This window comes from Rhinopithecus roxellana, chromosome 16 (assembly GCF_007565055.1).
Source record: "Rhinopithecus roxellana isolate Shanxi Qingling chromosome 16, ASM756505v1, whole genome shotgun sequence".
NCBI classification, from domain to species: Eukaryota; Metazoa; Chordata; class Mammalia; order Primates; family Cercopithecidae; genus Rhinopithecus; species Rhinopithecus roxellana.
Genome location: NC_044564.1, coordinates 19,206,001 through 19,228,079, shown reverse-complemented (window position 1 = coordinate 19,228,079; position 22,079 = coordinate 19,206,001). Strand labels below are relative to the sequence as shown.

Genomic DNA, 22,079 nt, shown 5'->3' with positions numbered 1-22,079 from the left:
AGAAACACAAAAATTAGTTGGGCATGGTGGCACGTGCCTGTACTCCCAGCTACTCGGGAGGCTGAGGCAGAAGAATCGCTTAAACCCAGGAGGTGGAGGTTGCAGTGAGCCAAGATCATGCCACTGCACTCTAGCCTGGGCGTCAAGAGCAAGACTCTGTCTCAAAACAAAACAAAACAAAAAAACCCACAATGAGATACCACCTCATACCCATGAGGTTGACTCCCATCAAAAAAGTAAACAGAAAATGAGTGTGGGCGAGGATGTGGAGAAACTGGAACTCTTGTGCGTCACTGGTGGGAACGTGAAATGGGGTGGCCACTGTGGAACCCAGTACGGTGACTCCTCAAGAAATTAAAAATAGGCATAGACCCAAAGGGATGAAAGAAGAGAGGTGAGCACACCCATGGTCAGAGCAGCATTCCGCACAATAGCTAACAGGGACATGGCCTGAGTGTCCACTGATGGATGAACGAATGAGCAGAATGGCCCCACCCATCCACACAATGGAACGATAAATAACCAGCCTACAAAAGGCAGGGCATTCTGACACACGCTGCAACGCGGATGGACCCTAAGGACGTTATGCTCAGTAAAAGCCATCAGTCACAAAATGGCAAATACTGTATAATTCCACTTATATGAGGCCCTTTAGAGTAGTCAAATTCACAGACTTGAATGCAGAGGTTGCCAGGGGCTGGAAGGTGGGAGTAGGCAGCTGTTTCACGGATACTGAGTTTCAGGTTTGCAAGATGGAAAAGTTCTGGAGGTGAATGAGGAGGATGGCTGTGCGACCATGTGTGTGTATTTCATACTACTCAGCTGGGCACTTTCTGTTAAAAATAGCATTTGAGATGGTTATGGTGGTAAAGTTTACATTTTGTGTATTTTACCACAATTGAAACTTGGAGAAAAATAAAAGAGAGAGAGAGAGTTTTCCCAAAGGTTTAGATGCCAAATAGCCAACAGAGGAAAAAGGCAAGAACAGGAATGGGCAATGTTTAAATAAATACAAAGAGCCAGTATATTTAACAAAAAATGTAAAAACTCATCAGTAATCAAGGACATGAAAAATTAACATACAATATCATTTTTGTCCACCAAATTGTAAAAATAAAAATAAGTAAACACCCAAGAGCTGCAAGATGGTAGGGTTGGGAGATGACGTGGCCCCGGCCCAGCCTGGCTGGCAGTGGGCGTGGGAATCTTGGAGGTGGGGTTCAACCTTGGAAGCCAAGTCTAGCCTGGCCGCGTATCCCACAAGCCCTGGGCTGCATGCTGGCCTGCTGGGGTCTGCACACCCCTGTCCCCACACCCTCCACCTCCCCAACCCTTGCCAGCCAGGTCACTCACCTTTCAGCTCATCAGCAGCAAAGAAGGCAGCAAGGCAGTCTTCCAGGGTGACAACAGGCCCCCAAAACCAGCTGGGGGTACAGGATACCACAAACCTACAGACAGAAAAGGAGTGCTGGGTGCTGCCAGGGCCTGGGCAAGAACAGGAGCTGAAGGGACTCTGGCTGAGGTCTGTCAGGCCTGAGCCACAGAAGGACCCCGAAGGCCCAGAGTGGCAGCCAGGCACGTGGGGTCGAGGCAGAGGCCTGGAGCCAGACCCCTCCGTGTCCTGGGTCGAGTGGCATCACTCTCCCCAAGCCTGGTCTCCTTCATCTGTGTTGTGGCCATGATCATGCTGCCCCCTCCCTGGGGCCGTGCGGGTCTCTGGCCTCAGGCAGGTGAGGCAGCCCTGGGAAAGCTGCTGCCCTTCCTGCCCACAAGGCCTATGTCCTGCTGCTGCCCTCCCTTCAACCTGCCACGTGGTCACCTCCCTGCTGTCACTGCCCTCCAGCTCCAAGGGACCATCCAATCCTGTCCACTCCAAAGTAGCCAAGAAATCCCCTGCTTATTAAGCCAACTCCTCTGCAGCCCCCAGATCCTCCCAGGACCTCCCTGGTCCCCCAAATGTGTGGACTTCACTGTGTAGTGTCTCCCGCCCAGGAAAACCAGGACAAGGCCCAGCCCGTGTCGTCCAGTAGTGGCAAGGTGGGCGCACCGTCGGATGTACTCCACAATGAAGGCCAGCCAGCCCTGGGCGGCATAGCCGTCCCCACAGGCGCCTGGCTTGGCCGGCACATTCTGGTAGATGGCTGAATGGAGCTTGGCCAGGTCCTCCTTGCCAGGAATGGGCAGCGATAGGTCCTGGAACGTCTCCACTGTGGTGGATACCTGTGGGGTTAAACGTCAGTCTGCTGCCCGTCCTCTGGCAATATCTGCACCCCAAATCCCAACCAGCAGGTGAGGGGCAGAGGGTCTGCTCCCCGGGCCATAGACACGGGATCTACGCAGGCAGGGCCCTCCCCTGGAGAAAAGCAGGGAGCACCTGTGGAGAGCCCACCCTGCACCCAGTTAGGGCAAGATCTGCTGAGGCCACTGGCAGCCTGGCCCAGCTCCCCCCATCCCTGGGGCACCCACCCGGTCACAGGTGAGACACTGCACGAGGCTGAGGATAGAGCCATCAAAGATGTCTGAGATGACGCTGCGGTACCGCTGCTCCTTCCGCCTCCGGCTGCCGGCACTCAATACCTGGGCTGGGGACACAGCACAGGACTAGCCCAGCCTCCACCTGCCTGGCCAGGGCGAGGTGCGGGCCCTGGGGCTTCCTTTGACAGGATATGGATTGACATATGCGAGTCATGTGACTGGGCAAGCAATTCACCATCTCGCGCCTCTGTGTCATCCTCTGCAAAACGTGGCTCCCACACTGGTGTCTCAGGGGTGTACCTGAGAGGAGCCCATAGCCCAGCCCTCCGCCACACGGGACCATGAGAAAGGCAGCCACGGGTGCAGTCTGCACTCCCAGCCCCAAGTTGACCCACCCTCCCCTGTGCCCCCCGAACCTTTCTTGAGCACATACGACGGTGCCATCCTCACGGGGCTTGCACGAGGGGGACTGCTAGACAGCTTGGCATGGCCCTCATGGTGGTGGACGGGGCTGCAGGGGCGAGAGGAGCTGCGTAGGTGGGCATCGTTGTCCGGCTCTGGGGGCAGAGAGGGCACCATGCTGGGCCAGGGCAGCCAGGCTGGCTCCGCAGTAGGCAGGAAGATGACCTGCCAGCCCCTCCTAAAGGGACGAAGGCCTGATCCCAATGTGTCTCATCTGTCACGTGCCCACTCCTGGCCCCAGCACACAGGCCGGAGCAGAGCTGTCCATTCCACTTCCGGCTGAAGGCTCAAGGCTCTGGGAGAGGGCTCTGAATTGAGCTCCAGCGTTATGAGCTAGGGGACCCTGGGCACATCACTGACCCCCCCAGAGGCTGACTTCCCCTCTGTCATTCGGGTCTAGTGAAGAACCCATCCCCTGGGGCCACTGCAGGTCGGCGCTCAGCACCCGGTAGGTACTGGGCCACAGGCTGAGGTTCCTCCCGCAGCCCCCAGCCGGCTGATACCTGGCGTCCGGCAGGGGCTGGCGGACCGTGGTGATGGGGGCTGGGCCTCCACGGGCTGGTCGTCAAGGGCAGCCATGGCGGTGTCCACATCAGCATCCTCGTCCACTTGCTCCGAGTTTGTGCGCTGCTGGCCCCAGGAGAACTTGCGGTCCTTCATCCGCTCCTTCTCAGAGATGGCTCTGCCTGCCTCATCTGGGATCAGCAGCTCCGTCTCGGCCTGCGAGCTGCCCCCGCCACGCCCCTGCCCGTCACCCTCACCCCGGTCACTGCTCGAGTCGCAGGACAAGAACTCATCTTCTGACGGGCTCCGGTCACCCTCCCGTTTCTCATCTGTGTCACTCGAGTCTGAGTCCCGAGCCTCTGTCAGCGCCACTGTGGCCACCACCGGCTCCTTGAGCTCCTCGTGTAGCTGGTCCATCAAGCAGCGAAGGAACTCCTGGGTGTCCTAGAACCAGGGGCTGCATCAACAGGGTTCTCCTGGAGGCAGGAGGAACCAGCCTCCAGCGCCCTGTGGCTGATGAGAGCACCAGCCTCCATCTGGGAGCGCCTCATGGACGACCCCTGCAGACGAGCTGCTCACCCCCACAGCAGCCTCCCAGGCAGTCTGTCCTAACCCCATTCTTCTGAGGATGACAGTGAGGACTGGAGAGGCTAAAGGACTCCTACCAGGACACACAGCTATAAAGTGGCAGAGCCAGGTATGCACCTGAGTCCATGCAACTCCCCGGCTCCGGCTCTGAATCGCCTGCCTCTGCTGCAAGCTCAGTACGGGAAGGACAGGGAGGCAGGATCACATTGGGCCTGAGCCACCTTTCTCTCTACAGAAGAAGCCAGTGGAGGTGGGCAGGGAGGTGGCAGAAGGATAAGAGAGTGTGATGCCAAAAGGGAGGGCTCACCTGAGTCCTGCCCCAAGCCACGCCACCCACAGGCCAGGCCGTCTGCGTGCTCCACCCTTCCTTTGGCTCCCCCTGCTCCCTCAGTCCCTATGCCAGCCCCCATGTCCCTCACTGCCTGCTCTCACCTTCCCACAGACTGGGGCACGACTCAGACTAAGCTGCCCCTGCAGGCTGCCTGGGTTTCAAATCCCAGCAATGACCACTTTGTCCTGACCACTCTGTGACTGGGCCACCAGCACAGCAAGAAGTCAAGGCAGCAGGGGCTTGGGCAGAGGCGCCCAGTGAGCCCCACTGAGATCTGTGTGCTCATACAGGAGGTGCACTGGGAGGTCAGAACATGGTGGCAGAAGCAGACCCCAGCAGCCGTGGGGGTGCTTGGGTGGTGCTGGGCATTGGAGGACTTCGGTTCCAAGCCCAAATCAGCCCCAGCAGTCCCTGACCTGGATGTTAGAAGTAGCCCACAGCCCAGGCTCTGATCCCCGGGAAGCAGGGGTCACGAAGCAGTCACAGCCAGCCCTCATGTCACACATCTGGAAAGAGGAATCCGGCTCTCTCCACTCACACTCAGGGAAGGGAGGGATCAGGAGTGACTACCCAAGGCGAAGTGTCAGACTCTAAGATCAGACGAATGAACCACTAGGTTCTGTTGCATCAGGGAGGGGACATGTGTCCTGTGGCAGGCACGATCAAAGGCCCTTTCAAGAAGAGGCTTTCAATCTGCCATCTAGTTCTCCTTCTGGTTCTTCCTTTCAACAAAAGTACTATGTGTTCCTTGCCAAAATCTCAATCCACGCGGAAGCACGAACGCGTCTTTTGGCCCTTTAGAGGCACCTGCAGCTGTGTCTACAGTTCAGCCTCAGAAGCGTCCCCGCATTATGTCCTAGAACCAGAGAAAGGGATGCTTCTGCTGGAGTTCAGATGGAGTCCTGCAGCAGTGCACGGCCCTCCGTAACGGCACCCTGACTCAGAGCTGAGAGCCGGTAGGGCGCCTTGCACAGAGGCGGGGCGGCGCTGTGCTGAGGGATGGGCTCAGGTAGGCCTGAGTGCCATCTCTGCCAGGATGTGCTGTGTGACCTGGGTGAGTGGTAGAACCTCTCTGAGCCTCAGCTCTTTACCTGTAATATGGGGGTGACAAGAGTGCCCACTTCGTGAGAGTTCTATGGGGACTAAGTTGTGACCACTTAAATGGTGCACAGTGAATTTTAGTCATTGTGGATGTTATCACTCCCCAAAAAGAGAGGCGTCCAGGCAGTGCTGAGCTTCTCAAGCAGGAGCCAAAGGCCGGGCAGCCCTCATTCTGGGACAGGACAGCAGGCAGCGGGTAAAGGAGGGTGGAAGGCGTCCTTACATGACTGCCACTCCATCCATGGCGCTCATTCAGGCAGCACAAGAGGCGACCCAGCCTGGTCCAGCTCTGCCTGCAGGCCTGGCGTGAAAGCCCAGGCCGGGGGCCATCTGGGGCAGGAGGCTGGAGGGCAGGAGCCATCAGCCCAGGGCTGAGGCGTGTGCATGGCTGCACTGTCTTGGTCTCATTATTTTATCAAACAGAAAAATGTGGTTGGTTTCAAAGGGGTTCTCTAGATTAAAAAAAAAAATTCTTAACCAAAATTTTTACTTTAGTAAAAGTGAAATTTCGCCTGTGGTTTGGGGAAGTGAAACCCTGTGCCATTTTGAGTGCAATGCAGAGGGGCACAGCACAGGCCCTGAAGCAAGGTTGCCCAGGTTCAAATCTCCCCTCTGCTGGGTGTAGTGGCTCATGCCTATAATCACAGCACTTTGGGAGCCTGAGGTGGGACGACTGCTTGAGCCCGGGAGGTCAGGGCTGCAATAAGCCATGACTGTACCACTGCACTCCACCCTGGATGACAGAGTGAGACCCTATACCCACCTCACTAAAAGAAAGAATTCCCCTCCACCATTTACTAGCTGTGTGGCCTGTGCAAGTGGCTCAGCCCCCTGAACCTCAGTCTGCCCATCTGTGAAGTGGGGTTAAATGTCAGCAGGTTGCTGGGAGGTGCCACTGTCCTCACATGTGTGAAGGGCTTAGGAGTGAGAGCCTGGTCCCTGAGACCTGCCAACCAGTGCTCAGCTGCCACTGCGAGTTTCCACTCTGGTTTTAGCATCAAAGTCAGGCCTGGTGGGTCATGGCCTTGAGTGTCCCCTGGGCAGCTCAGATGGCTTACCTGCTGGGCATAGCCTCGGAACATTGGGTTGACCAACTTGATCCCATGAGACAGACTGGTGGGGACCACGTAGCTTGGCCTGTAGGAAGTTCAAACCCATTAGTACAGTGCTGTAGCCTGCCTTGAGCTGCTCACTCCCGAGAGAGGCAGGCAGCCAGCTAGTCAAGTTAGATCAGAGTGAGGCATTTCCTGACATTTGGGGAGGGGCCTACTCAGCCAGGAGCCCCAGAGGCTCACACATCTCTACAGACAAGAAGAAAATGTCAAGTCATAGCTGCCTCAATTAAGCAAAGAGCTCAAATAAAGTGGCATCATTTCCTGCTGGTGCACAACAAACTCGCCTAAACATGATTTTTGTTCTGAAACCCTTACTGTGGTTTTCTCATTTCAAAAGACATGTTCATTATTGACAAATCTAAAATTTCAGAAAAGTACAGGAGAAAAACACCACCACTAATGGCACCAGATACTTACCATTAGATTTCTGGATTTTTCTGTGAAACTACAGATGCATATACAAAAATACATACAGATATACACTTAAACTTGGCTTCTTACACAGCAGAATTATACTGCACCACACTGGTTTTCTTGTTTATTTGTTTTGTTTTGTTTTGTTTTGAGACAGTCTTGCTCTGCTTCCCAGGCTGGAGTGCAGTGGCGCGCGATCTTGGCTCGCTGCAACCTCCGCCTCCCAGGTTCAAGTGGTTCTCCTGTCTCAGCCTCCCAAAGTGCAGGGACTACAGGTGTGCGCCACCATGCCCAGCTAATTTTTGTATTTTTAGTAGAGACGGGGTTTCACCATATTGGCCAGGCTTGTCTCGAAGTCCTGACCTTGTGATCCACCCGCCTCGGCCTCCCAAAGTGCTGGGATTACAGGAGTGATCCACTGCACGCAGACTTTTTTTTTTTTTTTTTGAGACAGGGTCTCACTCTGTCACCCAGGCTGAAGTGCAATGGCATGATCAAGACTGACTGCAGCCTGCCTCAACCTCCTGGGCTCAAGCAATCCTCCCACCTCAGCCTCCTGAGTAGCTGGGACCACAAGTGTACACACCACACTCAGCTAATTTTGTAGTTTTTGTAGAGGTGGGGTCTTGCTATATTGTCCAGGCTGGTCTCAAACTCCCAGGCTCAAATGATTCTCTTGCCTTGGCCTCTCAAAGTGCTGGATTTACAGGTGTCTGACTGCGTCTGGCCCCACGCTGGTTTTTAATCTGCTTCTACACATAATACATATTTCTCCCATGCTGGGTTTTTTTGTTGTTGTTTTTGGTTTTTTTTTTGAGACAGAGTCTGGCTCTGTTGCCAGGTTGGAGTACAGTGGCGCAATCTCGGCTCACTGCCACCTCCGCCTCCCGGGTTCAAGTGATTCTCCTGCCTCAGCCTCCCGAGTAGCTGGGACTACAAGTGCATACCACCATGCCCAGCTAATTTTTGCATTTTTATTAAACACGGGGTTTCACCATGTTGGCCAGGATGGTCTCAATCTCTTGACCTCGTGATCTGCCTGCCTCAGCTTCTCAAAGTGCTGGGATTACAGGCATGAGCCACTGCGCCTGGCCCTACGCTGGTTTTTCATCTGCTTCTACACATAATACATATTTCTATGTGCTCATTTTAAATTATTCTCAACTTTGACTTTTCCTGGAGAAATAGATCTAATCACAGACTCTGGTCTTTAAATTCATTTCATACTGTGCCAGAAGCTCCATCCAGTCTGTGCCCCCCTGACCCACACCTCCTCCTACACACGCAGCTGTGGCTGAGGCCGGGTCACCATGTCTCTTGGCAAAGACATCTACCCAGTGGCTGCTGGCTAGGGTCAACAGCAGGTCAAATTCTAGCTCACCTTTTGCAGGTTCCATGACCTTGAGCAAGATACTTAAAGTTCTCTGCACCTCAGTTTCCCTATTTGTAAAACAGGACTGGATGCAATTTCCACCCCGCAGGCTTGCTACAAGCATTACCCGGGACAAAGTGAGGCAGGCCCTCGCTGGGGGCTGAATCCATAGGAAGAGCTCAATCATGGGTGCTGACAGGAAACCCCAGTCCCCACACACCGCCCGAGGCTAGGGATGCAGCTGCTCACCGTTTCTTGTGCCAGACCTCAGAGACCAGCTTCTGGTAGCTCTTGCATAGGGCTGGCTTTTTGTCTGTGCGCACCAGGCCTCCGCACTCCAGGAAGAACTGAGTCAGCGGTGGGCTGGGTGCAAGGGAGAGAGCGAGCCAGGTCAGGAAAGCAAACGAGGCAGGTGGCACGATTTAGAAAGGACTGTGTAGCGGGGAGCCCTGAGTGCTCACGCAGGGAGCACAGTGACCCTGGACCTAGAAACGCCTAAAGGTGACTAGAAGGCTCCTACCAGATATGAGAAAATTGTATCCTCCAAAATTCATCTGTGAAGCCCTAATCCCCAGTACCTGAGAGTGTGACCATATCTAGAGACAGCGTATTTTTATTTTATTTTATCTCATCTTATTTTATTATTATTTTTATTATGTTGAAACAGAGTCTCACTCTGTTGCCCAGGCTGGAGTGCAGTGGTGCAGTCTTGGTTCACTGCAACCTCTGCCTCCCAGGTTCAAGTGCTTCTCCTGCCTTAGCCTCCCAAGTAGCTGGGATTACAGGCATATGCCACCACACCTGGCTAATTTTTTTGTATTTTTAGTAGAGACGGGGTTTCACCGTGTTAGCCAGGATGGTCTTGATCTCCTGACCTCGTGATCCACCTGCCTCGGCCTCCCAAAGTGCTGAGATTAGAGGTGTGAGCCACTGCACCCGGCCTGGGTGCGGTCAATTATTAACAATAATTGACCTGCATCCTGCTACCTGAGGATAGTTACTAGGAACATTTTAGGGCATAGTCTCCCAGACTTTTCTACACATTTGTGCCCATTCCCTCTCTCCTTCCTGCATACATATACTGCATCTCTAATCTCCACTGGGTAGGAGAAGCATGTCAGACACAGGAGACATCCTTGGCCTCATGGAGCCGATAGCCTTTCCTTAATGGAAAATCGCGTTTCTCTCGTAAAACGAGATTTTACCATACAATGCTTTACAACCTCCTTTTCCCCACTCACCAGATTCTGAACCCTGTTTTGTTTCAATGCATGCTGTCTTGTGCCATTTTTCCTGCACTTGCTGCAAGGGCTATGAGAATTTATACTCCCTTGCAGATGGGCCTTTAAATCATTTCCAATAAACAACAGAGCAGTAAGCCTCCTTGCATGTACAACTTCCCCAGCATTTCCAGTTATCTCCTCAGGATACATTCCGACAGGGGAGATTGCTGGGTCAAAGGGCATGCATGTTTTATAGGATTTTCCTATACATGTGTTCGTGGGCAACAGGCTGGGAGCTGCTACCGCTGCTGTTTCCGGGGCTTTGCCAGGGACAGCTCTCAGCTCTCAGACAAAGCATCGACCTACCAATTGGACAGGGCCTGCAGGGCAGCGTTCATATAGCAGGAGTTCCCGAGGTTCTTCATGCCTGTGAGGCCTGGGAAATAAACACAATGGGGGGGAGCAGGTGAGCGCCCTGCCCTGCTGAGGAGACCTTGCAAGTCACAACTGGCACAAAGCTGTGGCTCTCAACTGCCCAGGACCCAAGAAGAGGACATGGTGGAAGTGTTCCACCCCAGGGATCTTCCCAAGAAATCAACAAGGTTCCTGCTCACAACAGCTGTGGTTACCTGAGTGTTTTAAACAGATGAACTCCTTTGCCCCTCCGCCCAGCCAGGCCCACTGTCCACACCATACAGCAGAGGGGCTGGCCTGCCCAGGGTCATCCAGCTGGGAGAGGGGACAAGATAGCCGGCTCTCCAGAAGCTTAGCTAGGCCAGCCAGCTTCTGGAGGGAAGCCACCATGCTATGCAGCTTATCCATCACCCTATCCTTCCTTGTCCATATAGCAGGTGCAAATAAAGACCAAGACTCTGGTGGTTTCCAGCCTCCAGGTGAGGCCCCCAGCCCAGTCCATCAGCTTCCCCTGCTGTGGGGGCCATTACCTCGAGGTTTCAGGTCATCGTCCTCTGACTCAGACTCTCCTTCATCAGCCACAGCAATAGGAACAGCTTTCAGAGGGTGGGAGGGTGGCGGGGAGTCCTGTGTTAAAGACCCCAAGTGAGGAAAACAGGGAACAGAGGGGCTGGAGTCAGAGGCCCAGGTGTCTCCCAAGGGCTGGAAGTCCAGCCCCACTGCCTGGAAGCCCCCACTGGGCTGAGCCAGTCAATTTGAGCAGCAGGCACTGTGAAGAGAGAGATTTGGTGGCCTTGCCCTGGAAACTCCTTGATTTGTTTGTGCCTATGTTTTTTAAGAGATGGAGTCTTGCTTTGTCACCCAGGCTGGAGTGCAGTGGCACAATCAGAGCTCACTGATGACTCCAACTTCTGAGCTCGAGGGGTCCTTCCACCTCACCCTTCTCAGTAGTTCAGACTACAGGCGCATGCCACAGCACCCAGCTAACCTTTTTATATTGCCCAGGCTGGTCTCAAATTCCTGGGCTCCAGCGATCCTCCCAAAGTGTTAGGATAACATAAGCCACCATGCCCAGCTTTTGACTTTTATTTTTTTATTGACAATAATAAAAAATATTTTATTTATAATAAATTTGGGAAAAATAGAAACATAAATAAACATGCAAACCCATTTTCCTGAGAGAACTACTGTTAATAGTCTGTATGTATATTATGTAGACTTTGTTTAAGAGATAGTCTTGCTCTGTCGCCCAGGCTGGAGTGCAGTAGCTCATTGCAATCTTGAACTCCTGGGCTCAAGTGATCCTCCCACCTCAGCCTCCCAAGTAGCTGAGACTACAAGCATGTGCTACCATGCCTGACTAATTTTATTTTTTGTTGAGATGGGGTCTCACTCTGTTGCCCAGGCTGGTCTCAAATTCCTGGGCTCAAGCGATCCTCCTGCCTTGGCCCAGCAAAGGGCTGAGATTACAGGCGTGAGCCACGGCGCCCAGCCTATATTATATAGACTTTTAACTGTTAATACACATGCACAACAAAAACAAGATATTGCATATACTGTTTTATAGCCTTTTCTATAAAAATTCATAAACATCTACCAAGTTCACAAATGCATTCAATAAGCACTTATCAAGCCCTATCATGTGACTGTCTGAACAGAAGGAGAGGCCAGGTGTGGTGGCTCCTGCCTGTAATCCCAGCACTTTGGGAGGCCAAGGCAGGTGGATTACTTGAGGTCAGGAGTTCAAGACCAGCCTGGTCAACATGGCGAAACCCTGACTCTACTAAAAATATGAAAATCAGTCAGGTGTGGTGGCGGGTGCCTGTAATCCTAGCTACTCAGGAAGTTGAGGCAGGAAATCAGTTGAACCCAGGAGGCAGAGGTTGCAGTGAGCTGAGATTGCACCACTGCACTCTAGTCTGGGCAACAGAGCAAGACTCGGTCTCAAAAAATTAAATTAAAATAAAATAAAATAAATGGAGGAGACAGCCATGCAATGCCACACACATGTCCTGGCTTCTCCTCTAGCAGGCAGCTCTGCCATCCAGGATTACTGACCATTCCCTGAGGACAGGCCTGGGGCTGGGCCCTCCAGGTCATGGGCTTGCTGACCCGCCGTCTCTAAGGTTGCACAGCACACACTCTTGATCAAAGGACCAATCTCTGGTTGACATTACCAGGTGGTTTCTGGGCATTTCCCATGGAGAAGTGTGCTGTAGCAACTACCTGGAATTCCCTTAGGAACGGTTTCAGATCTGGGATGGCCAGAGGCCATCTGTGACCTCGTCAACCCTCTCCATAAGGTCTGGGTCTACACTCACCTCATGGCCCTGAGCCCACCCCAACAACTACACTCTGCATGGCCACCCCATGGTCTCCAAGCCCCTCAAGGGAGGCCCTACTCTCAGTCACCTCTGCACCCTCATGGCCTCACACATGCCTTGGCACAGAGTTGGGCTCAGTGAGCATGTGCTGATGTGAGCTCCTCAAAGTCACCTGAAAACATATTGACCCAGGAACAGACACCTCTGGGACCTACTGACCCATGTTCCACGGATGCTCAGGTCGCACTGCCTCATCCTCAACACAGTGTTGCCAACAACCAAACAGAGCCCACCACACAGGTTACCTGTTCAGAGAACTTGGAGGAGGAGCCCGGCAGAGGGGCTGCCAGCCGCTGCTCCAGGAACACCTCCTTCTCACAGGCGTAACACCATAGCCGGAATGTGGTCAGGTTCACGGTCAAGTTGTGCTTTTTTGCCTAGAGGGTGATATCCAAAACGAGGTCCAAGGTATTCTGGCCTAACAAGTGCCCCAACCTGTGATGGCTACTCTGCTCCCTAGCCTCTCAGTAACAGGCCCTGTCAGGACAGAGACCAGAAGCTCAAATTTTGCTTACCCCCCCAGTCAGGACCCTGAGGGCTGCTGCTTATCAAAAGGTGCAGATGCAAAATGTTTTTACCTGCATCCCCCCTTCTTTGCAGGAGCCATGCTAGGATGACACCATTTATTGCCCCAGCCATTTAGGCCCAGAGCAGGAAGGTGGAGCTGGGGTTTGAACCCCAGGCCATCTAACTGCAGGGCCCATACTCTCAGCCACCACACTCACCTGTGCATGAATGGTGCTGTGGTCAGCGAAGGATTCTCCACAGCCAACATAGGAGCAGGAGACCTGGGAAGAGAGGGGAGGAGAATGGACTGGAGCTTGCCAAAAGGATGGTGTCAACACAGTGTCTCTGGTTCCATCCCAAAGTCAGTGCCCCCACCTCTCCTGAACAGGGACTACAAGGGACTGAGGCTCCACCATCTCAAAGGAACACAGGTCTGCAGGTCCGTACACCTGAAATTCTGTTGGGCAGTGATGGATGGTAAACACTGTCCCTGCCCTCTGAGTGAGACAAGCAGTATGCCCTGGGCTGCTGCTCTCCAGCAAGACCAGGTGGGGTCCCGGCTGGGGCCTGGCTGCTCGGGACCCAGACCCTCCCCCTCCACGAAAACCCCATGTGAAGTGGGGTCAGTTATTGAGACCTATGTTTTTGGTGGGGATCCTAGGCCTCACAGCCATTTTCTAATGGGGGATGCTGAATGGGGACCAGGTGTTTGAAACAAGGGGCACAGATAGTGGGAGCCCAGTATGGACCCAGTACCCCACAGCAGGGCCCGCATGCCCCTGATGATGCTGCCTTGAAAGGGCCCTCGCACTCTCCTATCCCAAATCTACCCATCCTCCAAGGCCCACTCAGTGCCTCCACTGTGAGCCTCCATGCCAGCCAGTAGCCAATGGGCAATGCCACACTCCTACAGGAGTGCCTGCTGTCACTGCCACCTGTGATCAGCAGGTGCCATTTTCTGCATCAGGCTCCCACATCTGTCTGAGGGGACTGTGGCTCCTATGAGGTAGGACTATGTCCTACACTTGTAACAGCCCAGGAGATAACATCTGGCCCTTCTTGCTTCCCCTGGATACACAGTGTCTTGCTGTCTACTTTGTGCTGAGTGACAGGGCTGAGCAGAAGAGGCCAGAATTCCACTGGGGGCCCCTGCGCTTCTGCAAAGACTGACTGGCTGTCTTCACTCACTGCTGCTGTCTTTGTTGTTTTTACTTGTGGGTTTTTTTTTTTAAAAGAAATTTTAAGTAACAGTCATTTTTAGTATGACTATAAAAATACATGCTTGGAAACATTTTTTAAACACTACAGAGAAAAAAAAGAAAATTATCCTACCACTCGGGGAAAACTGTCATGTTTTCATACCTCTACTTTTACTCTTTTTAGTAACCAGTAATCATCCAAACCCTTCCAGCTTCTCCCGGACACCATCTCATGGCTAGTCACAGGCATCCGTCTTGTCCAGTTCTACCCTAACCCCATGAGGCGGGGACAGTTGTCAGTTGTCAGCGTCGCATCCTCTTTCTTATAGACGGGTAATGAAGGTTCAGAGAAAAAATGAGACTGGCCCGGGGAGAGACGCTGCTGAGCAGCAGTGCCAGGCCTCAAAGCCAAGACACCCACGTCGACTCACACATAAACATGCCAAGCTAGAATTCTGTCCTATGAAGAAGGGAGCCTTCGGTCCAGAGCCTTCTCCAACCTATTTTTTTCTCCTGTCATTTTTAATTGCTGCCAGAATGGCCAGCCCAGGATTCGCTGACTCTGGAGCCCTGTGCCCCTGTGCCCCTGCCCAAGGTTTCTGGCACTGCCCACCAGGGATGGAAGTTCCCAGCCCAGAGTCTAGCCCACTGCACCAGCCTGTGCAGTGCTGACAACAGGTGGAAGCAGTTCCATGCCCCCAATGGCCACAAGGGTCTTTTACCTGGAGACAGGCCCAAAGGTTTGGTCCGGTGACCCCACATGACTGACAGGTTCCCTGTGTGGGTTGAGAGGAGAGAGAAACAGCAGGTGTGAGGAGCCCGTTGCGGGGCTGAGCGCTGGGGCTGGTCCTGCCTGGAGGGCCCCACCTGGCTGACATGCACTCAGAAGGTCTCAGCTTCGAGCCCTGGCCCCAGAAAGGCCTTCGCCAGACTACCTGTCCAAATTAGGCTCCCAGGGGAGCACTTTATACTTTACTGTTTGAATTCTATCCTGTGCCTCTAAAAACATTTTCAAACCAACATTTTATGATTTTAGTGTCTATAACCTAATCTTGGAAAATAAAATCATGTAAGAGACTCGTTAACATGCTCTCTTACCACCCCTTCTACTCTTCCTTTTCTTGCACTGAATTATTTCAGCCTTTCTACCCATTAGATGAGGGCTCCATGAAAGAGGGATGGTCTGTTTTGCCTACCCCTGGGAGTTCACAGGGCCTGGTATAAATGAAGAGTTCACTAGACCTGGCAAACCCCAGGAAATGCCCAGGTTTCTGGTGGTCTGGGCATCAGAGGCTGCTCTGTGTCTATCGCTATCCTTTCTCTCCTCCTTGCTTTAATAATGGGATGCATGGATTTTAGCTGAGCACACAGCTAGCTTGCTGCAGACGATATTTCCCAACTTCCACCATGATCGTGTGGGCTCAGTTCTAGTCAATGAGAAGACAGCAAAAACCATGTGTGCCACTTCTGCGCTGTGTGCTACCCTTGCTCTTTCTCCTCTTACCATTGGCTGGAATGGGGATGTAATGGCAGGAGCTGAAGCAACCACCTTGGACTCAGGAAGAGAGCCACATGTTGAGAATGGTAGAGCCACATGTTGAGAATGGTAGAGCCACCCTACCAGTCCTCCCTACCTGTGGTCTGCTCTGTGAGAGAAAGGAAACTTCTATCTTATTTACGCCACTCTATTTTAGGGACTCTTTATTACAGCAACTTAATTTGTGCCCCAAATAACTGTATCTGTGCATTTCTAAAACAGCAATTCCCAGCCGAGGCCCTACAACATCTGTTGTGCTTCCATCAGTTGTGAGAGGAACTCTGAGTGTTGGTCTTCGACAGCAGCTACAGTATCAGGCTCCACCACAGTGGGAGCAGACCCTTGGAGAGGACAATCCCAGTCTCCAGCTGAGTTCTTTTTTTTTTTTTCTTGAGATGGAGTCTTGCTCTGTCTCCCAAGCTGAAGCGCAGTGGTGAGATACAACCTCTTCTTCCTGGGTTCAAGTGATTCTCCCGCCTCAGCCTCCCGAGTAGCTGGGATTACAGGTGCCAGTCACCACACCTGGCTAATTTTTGTATTTGTAGTAGAGACAGGGTTTCATCATTTTGGCCAGGCTGGTCTCAAACTCCTGACCTTAGGTAATCCACCCCCCCTTGGCCTCCCAAAGGGCTGGGATCATAGGCATGAGCCACCGCACCTGGCCTCCAGCTGAGTTCCCAGGCTGGAGTGCAGTGGTGTGATGTCAGCTCACTGCAAGCTCCGCCTCCTGGGTTCATGCTATTCTCCTGCCTCTCAGCCTCCCGAGTAGCTGGGACTACAGGTGCTCGCCACCTCACCTGGCTAATTTTTTGTATTTTTAGTAGAAACTGGTTTTCACCGTGTTAGCTAGGATGGTCTCGATCTCCTGACCTGTGATCTGCCCGCCTCGGCCTCCCAAAGTGCTCGGATTACAGTTGTGAGCCACCATGCCCAGCCTGCTGAGTTTTTTACACACTACTTACAGAATCCCTTCCAGTCTCTGTAGCAGGGCCCAGCAACATCACCCTTTCGCTGAGGTCACAACCTTGTCACAGAGCAAGGTCAGCAGGTGAAGCCAATGAGCCTGGACAGCAGGTAAAGCCAATAAGCCTGGAGCCCAGTGCAGCAAGGTCACAAAGCTCCCACCAAGAAAGCCTGGCTTCCCCCAGGGTGGCCATGTCAGCTCCCAGGCCTCCATGGCCTCCTTCTCATTCTCACTGCACCCAGATTCCAGCCATGTTTGTAAAAAGCCTGAACATGGGGTTGAAGTGAAGCAGCTTGTCACATACCATGAAGCTGAGATCTGCATTCTGTGGTTTAGGGTCTCTCACGGAGGATGCTGTGGGTGCCAGGAGATCAGTCTGCTTAGCAGACTCAAAGCCGCAGCCCCAAACCTTCCTGAATTTGTCATCTCTCTTGTGATTTTTTGAGTTCACAATTCACCCTCCTCTTCCCAGGTTTTTTTTTTCCATTTCAGTTATTTGATTTATAAAAGTATTGTATGCTTGCTATAACAATTCAGATGACATCTATATGTTGTGTATGATATGAAATATTTCCCTCTGTACATTCTTCTTACACAAAACATGTATGCCTAGATCTTGAGGGGGTGATTTTTAGTAAAAATAAGATCACGCAATACATATTTATCTATAACGTGCCTGTGTCTCCTTTGAGGGTCACTCAAGTCTGTACATGAAGACTGCATCTCCTCTGTGGTAACTGCACACTCTGGACACACCATAACTGATTCACCCATCCCCTTTCTGAGGATTATTCAGGTGCCACCAGTTTTTCCCTTTTACAAATAATGCTCAATAAATACTGCTGTATCATATGTTTATAACTGGTGATTACATTTCTATGGGATAAATTCCCAGAAGCAGAATTGCTTCTCTAAAAGTTACAGTAATTCCCAGCCCTACCACAATGTGAATGGCCCATTTTCTCCGTTAACTGTCAGCTACTAATGGATCAATCTCTTTCCACCCATCTGCAAAATGGTATCATCCTATTTCGTTAGCAATATCCATAAGCACGAGAGTAAAGTCAGCCGTCTTTTTCCGAAACTTTCTTGTCATTTCTACCTCTTTCACTGGTAAGGACCTGCTCATATCCCTGCTCTTTCTGAGTATTTTAGAACGGCGCTGGTTTTATTTTGTAACTTTCTGGATACCCAGAGAGGACCTGAAGTTATGATCTCTGACACACAGGCCCGGAGCACCCCAGACACGCCCAGTCTCTACTCTAGAGGCACTAACAGGCTTCTGAACGGCTGCCAGTCCCAGCACAAACATTCCTGTGCTCCACCTCTCTTCTCCCACCTGCTTCATCCCCTCCCTGCTCTCAGATTCCCTAAGAAGCAGAGAGAAACACAGCTTCAGACAGTGCAAACACATCCGGCCTCACTCTGCCCCACTTTACACTGCAAGAGGCGAAGTCACTTCAAAAGCAGCTATAAACACTATGAAGAACCACTCACATGCCAGGCCTCATGACAAAACCAGCTCAGGCCAAAGGCCACCAAGAACCTGCTGGTGCAGTGAGGCCAGGCGACCAGCATTAGGTGCCAATATGCCCAGGAATCCCACTCCTGGGAACATGCCTGCATGCAGCTCTGCCCATGGATGCAATGACTTTTCTACAAGGCCGTTCATCGCAGCATCATTTGTTATTGGCAAGAGGTTGCAAAGGGTCCAGGTGTCTACCCACAGAGCATCGGTCACTGTGGCCACACGATGAAATATGATGCAGCTTCAAGGTAACAAATGAGAAAGCTGTCTCTATGCACTGATGTCCAAAGAGCTCCAAGATACATTGTCATGTGAATAAAGCAAGTTACAAAACAGAGAGGATTGTATACCATCTTTTATGTAAGAAAGGGCAAAACTTAAAATGAGTTTATCTGCTTGTATTCACATAAAGAAACTGAAAAGATACAAAAGAGAGTAAGTGCTTACCCGAGGGTGGGCCGGGGAGGGTGGGCACAGGGGTGAGAGAAGGACTTCTTGACATTTATCGTTTTATACTGTTTCATTTGTAACCATGTCGAGTATTACCTTTTCAAAAATTTTCACTTACCACCACCAAAAGGATGGCAATGCATTCCCCTACTTTGAGAAGAGGCCCAGCTGGCTTCCTGCTCAGGCCTCCCTGAGCCCTCCTCGGGCCTCATTTGTAATAACACTCCTGGACTTGGAAAGCAGCGTTCATTCCCTGCCTTGGAGAGGCTCTGTGCACCCGCCCCAACAGCTAATGGACAGTGAGCATTGTGGTTCCCAAATGGCCTGGTCTAAACTATAATTAATGGCTATTAGGACACAGCCTCTGGAAGGTGGTCTCCCAAGCAGACGCCAGCATTTCCATTTACACAGAAGGCTGAGCAAAGACGCTCAAGGAACCAGTTTTTCCACCGCTTCAGAAATGTCCACACCCCAGGAAAGAGGTAGCCCTGGATGTGGGCCCTGGCCCCATAAGGTCTGACCCTTTACCTTAGATTTGAGCAGCAAGTCCTCTTTGGTCACCTCCCCTATGGAGTCGAGGTGAGGGCAAAGGTCCCTGGAGTCCCCCATCCTGGCCTGGGCTCACCTATGAGAAGACACAAGCAATCCTGGGTTAATGGCAGCCAGTGCTGGCAGGAGGTAGGGAGGTGAGTGGTTAAGTACATGACTTTAGCCTTGAGTCCTGGTCTGCCACAAACCAGCTGGTAACCTGGGGAAGTTGCTTAACCTTTTTGAGCATTACTTTCCTTGTCTAAGAAGATAACAGTTACCCCAATGGGTCGTTCCTAGGTCACGGAGACAACGTCTGTCAAATGCCTGGCGTAATCCCTGATGCAGAGAAAGCCCATGGCAGGTGGCAGGTATCGTGATCAGAATTATTGGTAGGGAAGACACAGGAGTCCTGTCTGCATGCAGGGAACTGCACACCAGACAATCTAAAACCACAGATGTTTCGTTAGAAGGAGGCCAAATCCATGTTCATCCAAGGATTCAGGAAGAGGAGGGGGCAGTGTAGAAAGGCTGGGTTTCAAAAAGGCAAGCAGCAGATGCTGACACTGGTCTTCTCAAGAGCCTCTGGGAGGCCAAGGGCTGGCAGACCACTTATCCCACTTCTCGTGGGAGTCCCCCAGGGAGTGGGGTTTGAACACCAGACCACCATGGGAGCAGGCCATGCAGCATGGCCTCCAGAGAATGTCTTCTGAGAGTAGGGAGAAAGTCAGAAAGGCAAGAGAACAACCTAGAAAGCAGTCTGGAACTGTGTTTGCCGAAACATCAATAGTGGTGCATCTGGGTGATGGGTTTCAAGCAATGAAGAAAAAAAAAAGCTCTGTTGCTTTTGTTTAACTGACACATGTTCATTATAAAAACAAAACTCAAACAAGAAAGCACAAAGTAAAATAAATCACTGAGAACAAGTAGCAAACATCTTTCCCAACATTCTTCTGCATTTCCTTCTCTTTTAAATCAGGGGATAAAAATATATCTGTCCTAGAAAATAAATGCTGCCCTCAAGGGCATCTGGGTGATGATAAACAGCTCTGTATCTTGATTATGGGGTGCTTACATGGATCTACACGTGTGTTAAAAGTGCAAAGAACTGAACACACACGAGTGCCTACAGAACTAGTGAAATCTGAATAAGCTCCATGGATTATGCCAACGTCACTTTACTGATTGTACTAAAGACATACAAAGATGTATTATTAGTCGGGATGCTGGTGCATGCCTGTAGTCCCAGCTACCAAGAGGCTCAGGTAGGAGATCATGTGAGCCCAGGAGTTCAAGGCTGCAGTGAGCTGTGACCATGCCACTGCACTCCAGCCTGGGTGACAGAGCAAGACCTCGTCTCAAAAAAAAAAAAAAAAAGTATGTGTTACTCTTACCATCAAGGGAAACTGGGTGAAGGTACAAAGTACCTTAGGGTACACTTTTTGCAACTGCCTGTGAATCTATAATTATTTCAAAAGAAAACATTAAAAAATGAATAACTAAAGAAATGCTTCACATACGGTATTTTAGCAGAAGCAAATCCAGGAATCTGACTGCTGATTATAGCTTCAAACTGTTGCCAAATAAGGTCCAAACCAACCAAAGATGTCACTGGAGCCAAGATTGCTTTAACCAAAGGTAGAAGCCTCTATGTCTGCAGGGGTCTAAAAAACAAAACAAAAGACTGGGTGTGGTGGCTCATGCCTGTAATCCCAGCACTTTGGAAGGCCGAGGCGGGCAGGTCACCTGAGGTCAGGAGATCAAGACCAACCTGACTAACATGGAGAAACCCCATCTCTACTAAAAATACAAAATTAGCCAGGCGTGGTGCACATGTCTATAATCCCAGCTACTCAGGAGGCTGAGGCAGGAGAATCACTTGAACCGAGGAGGCAGAGGTTGCAGTGGGCCAAGATCGTGCCATTGAACTGCAGCCTGGGCAACAAGAGCAAAACCCCACCTCAAAAAACAAAAAACAAAAAACAGAAGCAGAAGCTGCATGTGTGCCCCCTGATCTGAGAGGTGGACCCCCAGACTCCTCCTTACGTGCCCCTCCCTGTCCCAAATGGTCAGCCAGGGTCAACTGGCCAGATTCCCATTCAGAACATGAGTAACTAGCACTCATGAGGTGTCAGATACTAAGGTAAGAGCTTTTTGTGCATTCGTTTATGAAAAACTATCCCAGCAATCATTGAGGCAGCTGTGATTAGCCCCATTTCACAGACTAAGGAACAGAGGCTCCTTCTTGTCTAAGGCCTCACAGGAATGTTGGTGCTAGAGCTGAGCCTCAAGTTGGTCAGATCCTAAAGGCCCACTCAGTCGCTTTCTAACTTGTATAAAACGTAAATGTGCAAAAGCGGGCAGAACTTACTGTCACATTGAAGATGAGCATAAAGAAAAAAAGGAAAAAACAAAGTAGACTGAACTGTATAACACACTTCCCTATTTCCATGTACCTAGACTCCTCAATCAACAACTCATGGCCAATCCTGCTTCATCTCAACCTCCTGCTTCCTCTTGCTTTTGTAGCAAATCCCAGACACACAGGCGATCACATTCCATCTGTATTTTTCTAAGAGATAAGGACTTGAAAAAAAAAAACAACCCCTATAATCACAATTCCATTCTTTCATCGACAGAGAAAAATCCATGTATCCTCCTCAGTATGTGTTGAAGGGACCCACCTGAGAGGAGGCCATGGGCTTACCTCTGGGTGACACGAAGTCCGCAGGAAGCGGCCAGCATTCGCATCCTTCGTTGACAGCTGACAGCAATGGGCTGCAGTGGTCTGGAGTGAGCAGAGGCCTCTGGCAAGGAGTCTGGGGGATGAACCAGGGCATTTCACACAGTTCTGTTACTATTTTTGAGACAGGGTCTTGCTCGCTTGCCCAGGCTGGAGAGCAGTGGCGTGATCACAGCTTGATCTTCCAGGCTCAAGCGATCCTCCCACCTCAACTTCCCAGGTAGTTGGGACTATAGGTAT

General features: G+C 51.4%; 1 protein-coding gene across 4 annotated transcripts in view; it reads right to left on the bottom strand.

The window, feature by feature from the left end:
- USP20 (ubiquitin specific peptidase 20) overlaps positions 1–22,079 on the bottom strand; it is a 46,030-nt gene that overhangs the window by 9,647 nt on the left and 14,304 nt on the right. For 3 of the 4 annotated variants that reach the window (XM_030920299.1, XM_010360936.2, XM_010360937.2), the window contains exons 2-15: positions 21,804–21,915; positions 19,097–19,193; positions 14,812–14,865; positions 13,109–13,171; positions 12,629–12,760; positions 10,530–10,626; positions 9,952–10,021; positions 8,612–8,725; positions 6,520–6,598; positions 3,441–3,885; positions 2,892–3,032; positions 2,467–2,582; positions 2,048–2,220; positions 1,354–1,448 (exon numbers count right to left, since the gene is read on the bottom strand). In XM_030920299.1, the coding sequence (XP_030776159.1) occupies positions 1,354–1,448; positions 2,048–2,220; positions 2,467–2,582; positions 2,892–3,032; positions 3,441–3,885; positions 6,520–6,598; positions 8,612–8,725; positions 9,952–10,021; positions 10,530–10,626; positions 12,629–12,760; positions 13,109–13,171; positions 14,812–14,865; positions 19,097–19,177 (1,660 nt within the window). In that variant the 5' untranslated portion in view covers positions 19,178–19,193; positions 21,804–21,915. Of the gene's footprint in view, positions 1–1,353; positions 1,449–2,047; positions 2,221–2,466; positions 2,583–2,891; positions 3,033–3,440; positions 3,886–6,519; positions 6,599–8,611; positions 8,726–9,951; positions 10,022–10,529; positions 10,627–12,628; positions 12,761–13,108; positions 13,172–14,811; positions 14,866–19,096; positions 19,194–20,616; positions 20,638–21,803; positions 21,916–22,079 lie in introns of those variants that run through there. The other variant, XM_010360938.2, reaches the window with a different exon arrangement.